This window comes from Euprymna scolopes, chromosome 36 (genome assembly GCF_053919585.1).
Source record: "Euprymna scolopes isolate OS-2025 chromosome 36, ASM5391958v1, whole genome shotgun sequence".
Taxonomy (NCBI): domain Eukaryota; kingdom Metazoa; phylum Mollusca; class Cephalopoda; order Sepiida; family Sepiolidae; genus Euprymna; species Euprymna scolopes.
The window spans coordinates 34,893,979-34,905,862 of NC_136517.1; the positions used below are offsets into that span (position 1 = coordinate 34,893,979).

Sequence of the window (11,884 nt, forward strand, 5' to 3'; positions counted from 1 at the left end):
GATAAAGAAAAGACGAAAATATTCCTTTTTACTGAAGATTTATTAAGTCATTTTGTATTCCTACATGTCAACAAATAAGAAATGAATTAAAAATAAATATAAAAAATAAATTAAAAACTTATAAACATTTCTCGCATTATATATGCATGTTGTTTTAAGGACTGGGTTCTTCTGTGGAAAGCAACCATTTTTTTAAGTCAACTAGCGAGTACTTGTGGCTTTAACATTTGTCCAAAACATTTGCATGTCCCATGTCGCGACCTTGTAAATTTGTTTATATTAATAAAAATATATCTTTCCCTTCTTTTATTGAGCACTCTTACTAACCTTGTTAAATTCATTAGTTATCACTCTTGAATATCTTTAACCTGGAATATATATATATATATATATATATATAAACTACTTCATTTAATCACATAAATTAATATACTAAACTATTTTATGCATAAATTTTCAGTATTTACTTCAACAGTGCTCAATAACTAGGTAGAGCTAGGTAGTAAGTTATAAAAATATATATGGCTGATTGGGATGGGCACAGTGGAAACTAGGAAGCTGATTGGCTCACTAAAAATTCAATAGCATGTGCATATATAAAATGTGAGGAAACCACAACTCTCTGCATAAGCCTGACAAATTCTCACGAGAATGAAACGCGGAATATTCTGTGTAGCTTAATTGTCATATATATTTTTTATAACTTATATAAACACTCTTATATTAGGAATTATTATTGAGAAAAATACTTTCTTGTTTTGAAACAAACATTGTCTAATCAGTGTTCAGAAATCTCACTACTACCCCCAGGAAGGAGTGGGGTTTAAACTAATTCACCCCCCCCCATCCCAACTTAGCTAGAATTTAACTTATCCAGTGAATAAAGTATAGCTACTTCCTCCATTTTTAAGCACTTTTTTTACAAAAAGAAAAGAACCCTTTATTAAACGAGAAAAGGTGGTGCATGACTGGTTTGTAGAAATGTGTCGATTTAAATAAATAAAAAAAAAATATTAAAAAGAAAAAAAGTGGTGGGGGGGGGGCAAAGATTAACCTTGGCTTATCTCATCTTCCCCCCTTTGTCACCTGAGCCTTTTTAATAAGACAACAATAGAAATTCAGGAAGAGGTGGAAAGTATCCTGTTCACACCCCATGAAATATATTCATGAAAACTTGGTAGGAAGTGTAAAAGAAAAACATAAAAAATACTATTTGCGATTGACTCTATTTTTTTTTTTTTTCTTCTCACCTGCCTCTATCTCTCCCTCCCACCATTGCCTGTTGACAGCCATCTTCAACATACCGTCCCCCATACTTTCAACCTGTATTCCAAACATGGGTCTTTGGTATGCCTTTGTCCCGCTTTGATAACTATCAATAGTCTATATAGCCTAGTTATAGATATGCTACTGTTATGACAGATAATAAAGTCATAGTTAAATTAATATAGCAGGTTGTTTTTATTTGCTATCAAGATAAGAAAAAGGTTGATATACCATAAAACAAGCTGACCAAATCAAACTCCATAAATATATATTTGAAGATATAAAGAACTTTAAGCATAAAAACTTTCATCTCAAAATTACTGGATTCGCTATTAAATAATCCAAAAATGGTTCATGTGTCATAAGAAACAAAAACACCCAATCACAGAAAACGTTATTATGAACAAAAAATATGAACTACAATTATATTTGTAGGAAATAAAATATAAAATTGCAAACACATTTTAATCATTTTCAATTTATATGCCCCAGCCACATAATGCTTTTGACTATTGCCACATCTGGAGAGGTGTCACTCAAATTTTTTTCAATTGACAGGATACCTCTCAAAACTGGTAGTACACTTGTTTATATATACTGCTAGGAAAATTATTTTAAATAAGAATAGCTTAAACTTTAGCACTTACTTTTTTTGAACACCTTCACAAAAAAAAGGAATCTTAGCCAAGTCAAATTATTGCACATAAAGCATACATATATGTATATACATATATATATATATATATATATATATATATATATATGTATATACATATATAGAGAAATAAAAAGAAACAAACCGTGTTATGTGTTCATCAACGTTTCGTCTTTATTTCGAGACTTCCTCTCGAAATAACGACAAAACGTTAAACACGTAACACGGTTTGTTCCGTTTTATTTCTCTATATTGTCAGAATAATATTTTCACTATTTTCGTCATATACATATATGTATAACCAAATGAAGTACAATTAAATCAACATTTAAATTTGGTCTTCTCTTTTCTTTTGAAAGAGTTTTTTTTCAAAGTTCTTCATTTTCGAAAACGTTGGCAATAGCGACGCCTATTTAAAATACTGTCTTTCCTTGCTGAAAGAATTTTAGATTAACTAAAGAAAACGTCTGCTCAATTAATACGCAAAAGACAGTATTTTAATTTTAACCAATAAAAAACGTCTTTTTAATTATTCATAAAAATTAGCATAAGTGACAAATTGTTATTTTATTTATATTTTATAAATTTTACTTTGCAAATTATATTGAAGAAATATATTTATTTTTAACAATACATTCACTCATGTTGGTCTTTGTAAATGAAGATTTTAGTTAAAGTAATTAGTTTAGATTTTTGAAATTTGGATACTTATGTAGAATAGTTGTCCAACCGTAAAACGCCAGAAGGTGCTGTTGAGCTAATGAGATCGCAACATGTTATTTAAGAAAACATTTATTTGCTGTTATTGGTTTATTATAAAAATAAAATCAAGATATTTATCTTGATTTGAACCAAAAAAAAAAAAAGATTGATAAAAAAATTATGAAAAAAAACCAAAATAATCAAAAGAAATTTTATTTATCATTTGTTTGTTTTTTAAAAAATAAATATTTAAAAGTTATCTTTTTTTTTTTTTTTTTTTTTTTTATTAAGAGTTTTGTAAAAATTGTCCAATAATTATTCATTGTATTTTATTTGTGACAATAAAAAGAGTATTGCTTTTTCATTATTTCAATTAATTAATTTTTTATTGAATTATTTCCATAATTATATTTTTTTTATTGAAAAATTTGGCCACTATTTGCTTAAAAAAAAATTAATTTCCATTCAGCACATTTCAACCATTTTACAGTAGACTGTCTGGAAAATTCAGACTATAGCACGGTCCTTATTTTGCATAAGTACTAAAATTCCTTACTTCATTACCTTCCCTTTAATTTTTTTTTTTTTTTTTTTTTTTGTACATGTTTAACAGAAATATATATGTAATGTTGGAAGTTAACTTCTAATGATTGTTCTTTTTTCAGCCATCACAATTGGATACAAAGTATTGATGCAAAGGTGTTGAATGGTTTACCGAAATTGCGAATGCTAGACATGAATTTTAACCAGATTGACCATATTACTACAGGAACATTCCATGCTGGCCTCAGCCTTCAACAGCTGTAAGTAAAACAAACTATTTCCAAAATTTATGCCTTCCGGCTATTTCCGGCCAACTGTTTTTTTTTACTTTCAATCTTTATACAGCTAAGAGTATTAAAAAAAAAAAATCCAGCAGAAGTGGTCACCGTTAACCATACTTATATTAATATAAAGAAAGGTACTATATTGTGTAGTAGCTTAACGTTAATTGCTTATAAGACATCTAGCATGCAAAGGGTGCTTTATGATCCCAATGTTGCTAAGTATTTTTGGAAGCTATATGTGTTTACTGATTTCAGTTTTGACTTTAGGCATTGAGGTCCTAAACCTTTTTATGCTAGTTTTGCTGATGGAAAATCAGTGTCAAAGATAACCGCATCTTCTAATTTATTTAAATTGGCTGGAAGCAGGCTGATGGATATTCCTCAGATTGTTCCATTTACAAGATTGCATCTCCTTGAAGTGTTTCCAATAAATCTTGGTATTTTTCTTTTAAGATAAGTCATTTTGTTTTTAAGAAATCAAAGAACAAGATCCCAACCCAAGCACATTTTTTTTTTAATCTTATTAAATGTAATTGGGTTTGCTTTTTATTCAGCTGAGCATGGATGATATCGCCACCACCACTATCACCATTTTTTTTTGTTTTGTTTTATTTTGTGTGTGTGTGTGTGTGTGTGTGTGTGTGTGTGTGTGTGTGTGTGTGTGTGTGTGTGTGTGTGGTGATGAAAAAAAAAGAATTCACATTCGTTAATATCAAATCGTTTTGTTTCTAGACAAATAAATGTAGATTGTTTTTATTTATCATCATGACGCAGGAAATAAAAATAAAAACGTTTGAGCATTTTAGTTTCATTTTTTTTGTGTATGTTGGTATATCGTAAGAGGGAGGGGGGGACAAAAGAGGCAAATTGAGTTTGTTTATCTACAAGATCTCGAAATTAGCAATTATACATCATAGCAATATCAGCAATAAAGTAATTGTAATAATATACAATAAGTGATGAAGGGTGGGATATTTTTAATATATATATATATATATATATATATATATATATATATATATATATATATACACCAATCAGGCAGTAGATAAAAGTTTACTAGGCAAAAGCAAATGTAAACTTCAATCTAATATAACGATTAATATTTATATATTAATAACAACCAAATAAAAGAGCTCAATATGACGACAATAAAAAGTAGAGCTTGACACAAGAAACATAAATTAAAATTTACATGAATTTTTGAGATGAGGATTGGTTATTTGTATTATTTGGATTTATCAGGCTACTGTTCTCATCCTGAATGTGATTTTCACAACGTTTCAGTCGATATAACCTCAGACCTTCTTCAGGTGTCTGTTGTTGAAGTCAGGAATTTGGACGGAATTTCGAGCGGAACCCTTTATTTACTTCACGGGGGTAGCATGCTCTTGTTCTTTCAACCATGACTTGATAGAGGTCCTAAGTAATTCACAATTGTATTTTTCGGTCGCCCACATTGAAGATTGAACCTTAAACCTTCAGGAGATTATCACTTTTTACAATTGATTTTTCCAAGTACTCTAACCAACGTGCCACAGGTCATAGCTGACGGAACAACACGCTACCTCCGTAAAGTAAAGAGTTCTGCTTGAAATTCCATCCAAATTCCTGAGTTTGACAGAAACATTCTCGAGTTTGACAAGATGCACCTAAAGAAGGTCGAAGGTTATATCGACTGAAATGTTGTGAAAAATCACACTCAAGATGAGAACAGTAGTCCGATGAATCCAAATAAAATTTACATGTTAAATTTATTTTTCGACAGAATACCTCAAACAAATTAATTCTTATTCCACAGTTTTTCAAAGAATGCAAAATTCTTCTCTTCAGAGGAAAGAAATATGTTAGCAAATCTATGCATATAGCAAAATTAATTGATGTTTAATACATATTGTTAAAATTACACTTATATCGGATGCTTCTTAATATTCAAAAAGGGTTTTTATTCCCTTTTTACCTACTTGCTTAAAACTAAATATAGCCCATATTACGACTCCATATGTCTAGCTACTATGTCCCAAAATTCATAATGATCAGTTAATTAGTTTAAAAGTGAATTCTGTCTTTAGAAATATATAAATATATACACATACCTAACTTTATGTAAATAGAGATAAGAAGATACAAACCAGACGTGCCAAATCGGCAAGCAGGCTGGTTATGTTATGAATGCAGAGAGGGGGGAAATGGCTACCTAATGTCAGCCTTTGTGCGTGAGCAAAGGTAACAAGAGTGACTATTGATGACACTCAGAATGGGGTTATTAAAACTTTTAGTTTAGTTTACACTATCACTTTTTTTTCTTTTTTTTTTTTTTCAATAAATATTCAATAGTTAATAATGACAATGAAAAAATAAATATCATCAAAGCTACACTCATGTGAGAAAAGTACTAACAAATTAAAACTAAAATCCATAAACACTTATAGGTTCTAAAATTACTTAGGGGTGGGGGGAATTGGAATGGAGCGCCCTTGGCTTTCTAGACGTATTATAAGTAGGGCTGTGACAACAGCATATTCTTTTCATTCTTTTGACTCTCAAGTATATATCCGACACAGTAAGACACCGTCAATCAACCGAGAACCATATCAGTCTATATAAAAAGATATTAACGGATATATACTCAATAGTCGAAACAATGAAAAGAATATGCTGTTGTCACAGTCCTAGTTATAAGCAATTCAAAATTACACTTCTACTCTTGCTGCTGCTAATAGATCTTCCAAGATTATTAGATAGAATTGAACTAAGTTTAGCATGACAGGCCATTGGGCGGCCTAATATGCCATTGGGCATCATAATTAATATATTATAATTATGCATATGTATTCATAGACCCTCGACCCCCTCAAGCTGATTTGAAAACACACGGAGGGAGTATGACAGAATATATAAATCCAAAACTCAAATTTTGTATTCAATGCATGTGTGCGTCTAGACGAATGCCGGCTTTCGTATGATGTCATCTTATGTACAATACTGGCATGCAATTATTTATTAGAAGTGTTGAATTTAAATATATTCGCAGCTTTTTTTTTTTTTTCACCTAAGATTTTAGACCAAGCACAACCTCTTTACTGTTTTTATTCCCCTGCTAAACACGCAGGAATGTGGTCTCTCATCAATAATTCTTTTGTCAGAATTTACGTTTTTACAGTTTTTTTTTTGTTTTTGTTTTTTTAATTATTAAACAATTATTGCTTTTTTTTTATGCTGCTTTATCTCTTTTGTTCTCTTTCGCTAAAATGATAAATAATTCAACGTAAGAAAAAGAAAATGTCTTTATTTAAACAAAGGAGAAGTCAGTCATGAGACTGCATACAACCACCTGACTACGACATATGTTGAAATTCCATCAAACTTGACCAAATTTTTTCATCCACTTGCTATTTATGAAATGCGTGTCTTGGTTAAAAATATTTAATTTCTTCATAAAAACGTGTAAAATTATGAATGTTAGTATAATTTGATTATTTTATGTGGTCCTCCGGCCATAATGTAGATAAAATTTTATTTTTATCCAAATTTCTTTTTGATCATTAGTTGTATGCGTGATTATCACATTTTGAGGATATAGCACCTTTCTTAAATGCATTCTGGTGCCACAAATACAGTTCTAGAAATCTAGAAGCAGGAAAAAATAACCAGTTTACATTTCAGTATATTATCGCATTGTTTTAGTCTTTTATAAAATATTTAAGATAAAAAAAAAAATAATAATTTATCTCATAAATGTTTTCTGTGTCTTTTTGTATATATGAGTGCGTCAATTTAAGTATTTTGTGTTGAGTTCTGGTCTGTTCCTTTTTGTGCGGAATTGAAAGATGGTAGAAGCATTCTTTCTCTCGGTCTCTTTTATTTTACCATTTTTCCCCTCTGACTTTTCATCCAACAAGGATGCCCGTGGGTCCTATTACGACTGTATCATCTCTTACGGTAATTAAAAATGACGTAGCTGTACTGTTTAGTTGCTTCGCACGAATTAATCAGGAGTCATTTAAACGGTGTTAAGAATGAACTCTCCTGTCATTCTTCACTTACTTCAAACACCTTTATTTTCCTTAGGTGTTGCAAGTTTTTACTTGTTTTACAAACACCATTTTCTTCACCCACCCCCACCTATTTCGTTTGTGTTCATTATCGCTACCATCTCCTCCTGTGTCTAAGTAATCTCTCCCACCACCACCACCCTCTATGTGCTTAAAACAATTTTCTGTTGTCTTGATAGACATGAACCGGTTGTTATTTTGTGTTTGTGGAGTGGAAGAACAGAAACTGTTGGTCCATGTCTTTTTTATAAAGAAAGAGATAAGAGAGAATAGCATTGGATACATTTATGTGCAATCAACACTTGTTTGGTGCAGAGAGTGGCTCATGTTTTGCATCACACTTCTTTTTAATCCAGTTCAGCTGTGGAGAGGAACTGGTAACTACCTTCAAACAATCCACTGTGTGTGATCATGTCCACACATTCTTAGCTAAATAACTAATATATATATATATATATATATATATATATAATAGCTTATGTTTATTTGTAATTTGACTATTTGGATCAGTAATTACATATAAATAAATGACAAAATTCTCATTTAGATAGCTCAATAGTGCAATACTAGAGCTATAAATATTTTCTTATATGCCAACACCAAGGGAGGGAGCTGAAACAATTGCACGCAAGGTTGTGACCAATAATGAATACTTATGTGTCTATCCCTATTAACAGGGTATCTTTAAAGAAATAAGTGAAATTATCTGCCTGTGTGTGTGCATTTCCCTACCAAACTACTGTAAATTTTCAGTCTAGATTTGAGATTTGGGAAAATCTTTTTGATTTTCGGCCAGAAATTTGGCTGTCGAGGGGTGAAAGTTCAACGATTTGAGCTTTGAAAACTACCAAACTCCTCCACCAATTTTGGGTTTAAACATTTGAAGTTTTAGATGTAGGTTCCTGGATATGAGTCAACCTTCTTAATATATATATATATATATATATATATATATATATATATATATATATATATAATATATATATATATAAACACACACACACATATGCACATAAAGTTATGAACAGGAAGGGCCTGAGCAATGCCGGACTAAACTACTAATATATATATATATACACACACACACACAAACACACATTAGTAAGTTATAAAAATATATTTATGGTAATTAATCTGCACAAGGGCAGGAATTATGTGTTTTTTTTTAATATGCCATAATCATTGTTTCGCATGTTTCGTGTTAAGTTTGTTTTTAATGCTATAAAGTACCGAGAAAGCAAATCAAATGCTCTGAATAGGCCCAAAAGCTTATACAACTATATGTATGAGTATGTATGAATGTATCATGAAGACATGCGTATGCATTTTTTGCGATACAAATACACCCGTCTGTCTGCATATTTATGAAGTCTTGTTCCCTACATACAATGAAACTTTAGTTTTGCTTTTGTAATGCCTTGCTGTGTTCCTCTGCCTCTTTTGTCCTCTTTCAACACTCTGGAGCGTTTTTACTCCCTCTTCCTGCCTATAGATTCTCTTGTCATGGTACATCAAATCTTCCCCCACAGGTAAAAAAAAAAAAAAAAAAAAAAAAAATGAATAAAAAAAAAATGAATAAAAAAAAAAAAATAAAGCAATTCATCTCTTGACCCTTAAAAATATCACTCCCTTCTTTTGTCTCCTTTAGAAGAACTTGTCTGTTAAACCGGTTCTTCGACATTCTTGCCGAAAAGGAAGGTTCCGTTCCTTTTTTTTTTTTTTTTTTTCTTTTTGATTACCCTTCCCCTCTATGCTGCTTAAAATTTGAAATAAAATTTTTTTAAAATGAGTTCGTCCATTTTTCATTTCAAAGTCGGGCTTAAATAGCCTTTAAGCTAAGGTTAGTTTGGGAATCGATTTCTAAAAGCCGTCCAACATATGTCAGCATGTAAAACAAAGGTTAGCTGATGAAGAGGAGGGTGTACATTTTTAAGAAAGATGATTCTTAGTAGCCTTTCAAAGTTTTATGCCATGGTTGAAATTTGAACCCGTCTTGTTAAGTTTTGTCCTCTGTGCCCATGTATTTTTGGCTGATTTTATTTTTGTCTTAAAATTCAATTTAATATCTTTGCCTCTGATAAAAGGAGAGAGGAGGAGGAGAGAGGGAGGAAGGCAAAAAAAAAAAAAGACATATCTAATTGCTCATCTGGCCGCAATGTGTGTGTGAGCGAGAGATGTGTAATGAAAAATCTTTGCTGGCTGTGATTTATTTCCAAAGTAAAATTTAAAAAAAAAAAAAAAAAAAAAAAAGTAAAGTAAATATTTTCAGCTGTTTTTATTCTATCATGTCCGTCAAGGCTTTCTCTTATCAAGTAAGAACGTACCCCCTTCTCTTCGACCTAGTAGAGTGTTTGTGTATGGATATCTACGCATATCTGTGTATAACTACTTCGTACATAGTTACATTATAAAATAGTGTTACACACACACACACACACACACGTGAGTGTGTTTAATTCCTGAAGGAGATCGTCAGCCCTAAAGTATGCATATATGTGCGTATATTTGTATGTATATATGAGTATCAAAGAGTAAACCTTTAACAAAGTAAAACTTATCAAGATAAGAAATGCTCAACACTATTAAAAGAAGCAAACGATAATATTAGATGAAAGATGAGGAACAAATGTTATATTTAACTGTATTATAGAGCAATAAGGAAAAGTAAAGGAGAAAATTAAGGGGAAAAAACTCTTTGAGCCACGGTATTTCAAAGCTGAATGTTTCTCATCAGAAGAGAAGGGCCAGAAATTTTCCCCTTTACTTGTCCTTATTGTTCTGATATAATAAAGTTATATATAACTTTTATTCCTCCTCTTTCATTTAATATATGTATGTATGTGTGTCTATAAGCATATTGGAAGACCAGAATTAAAATCTGAAGTTGCCAGTTATTGGAGTAAGACTTTCTGGAGTGTTGTGAGGTATGGTAAAGGAAACCAAAGCACACAAGTTTAACACATGGGAGGAGGATGTGGGGGGGGAGGGGGTTTAAAAAGCAATAAAACTTATTTGAGTGACTAACAGGTGCAAACAGACTCTTCTAGCCTATTTGCTGTTTTTTGTTTGTTTGTTTGTTTGTTTGTTTTTTTGCGATATTTGAACCGAGAGCCGAAAGACAAGAATTATTGATAGTTTTCAGAAAAAGATGCACTTAAGCACCGTCTCCACTAGCCACATGCATGGTAAGAATATGCTCATTGATGCTGCTATTCTCACATGTTTTCCACACTAACAAGCACACACACACACACACACACACACACACACACCTGTATAAATTGTGTTTCTAATCTGTCACATCCCAAAGTTGTAGTGACTTTGCATGTGTAAAGCAATTTTAATAATGTTTGGGTCATCTCATAATCATTCGAGATGAAATTGATGGATATTCTCTCTCTCTCTCTCTCTCTCTCTCTCTCTCTCTCTCTCTCTCTCTCTCTCTCTCTCTCCTCTTCTTTCTATCACTGTCTATCTCTCTCCCCTCTTCTTTCTATCACTGTCTATCTCTCTCCCCCTTCTTTCTATCACTCTCTCTCTTTCTGTTTTTCTCTCTCTCTTTCTGTTTTTCTCTCTCTCTTTCTGTTTTTCTCTCTCTCTTTCTGTTTCTCTCTCTTTCTGTTTCTCTCTCTTTCTGTTTCTCTCTCTCTCTTTCTGTTTCTCTCTCTCTCTTTCTGTTTCTATCTCTCTCTTTCTGTTTCTATCTCTCTCTTTCTGTTTCTATCTCTCTCTTTCTGTTTCTATCTCTCTCTTTCTGTTTCTATCTCTCTCTTTCTGTTTCTATCTCTCTCTTTCTGTTTCTATCTCTCTCTTTCTGTTTCTATCTCTCTCTTTCTGTTTCTATCTCTCCCTTTCTGTTTCTATCTCTCTCTCTTTCTGTTTCTATCTCTCTCTCTCTCTGTTTCTATCTCTCTCTCTCTCTGTTTCTATCTCTCTCTCTCTCTCTGTTTCTATCTATCTCTCTCTCTGTTTCTATCTATCTCTCTCTCTGTTTCTATCTATCTCTCTCTCTCTGTTTCTATCTATCTCTCTCTCTCTCTCTCTGTTTCTATCTATCTCTCTCTCTCTCTCTGTTTCTATCTATCTCTCTCTCTGTTTCTATCTATCTGTCTCTCTCTCTCTGTTTCTATCTATCTATCTCTCTCTCTGTTTCTATCTATCTATCTCTCTCTCTGTTTCTATCTCTCTCTCTCTCTCTGTTTCTATCTATCTCTCTCTCTCTCTGTTTCTATCTATCTCTCTCTCTGTTTCTATCTATCTTTCTGATTCTCTCTCTCTGTTTCTATCTATCTTTCTGATTCTCTCTCTCTGTTTCTATCTATCTTTCTGATTCTCTCTCTCTGTTTCTATCTATCTTTCTGATTCTCTCTCTCTGTTTC

The 11,884-nt window shown here is 31.7% G+C and overlaps 1 protein-coding gene across 2 annotated transcripts in view; it reads left to right on the forward strand.

The window, feature by feature from the left end:
- LOC145260405 (uncharacterized) overlaps nt 1–11,884 on the forward strand; it is a 258,651-nt gene that overhangs the window by 167,093 nt on the left and 79,674 nt on the right. For both annotated transcript variants that reach the window (XM_080118383.1, XM_080118382.1), the window contains exon 6: nt 3,289–3,426. In XM_080118383.1, coding sequence (XP_079974509.1) covers nt 3,289–3,426 — 138 coding nt within the window. The remainder of the gene's footprint in view (nt 1–3,288; nt 3,427–11,884) is intronic.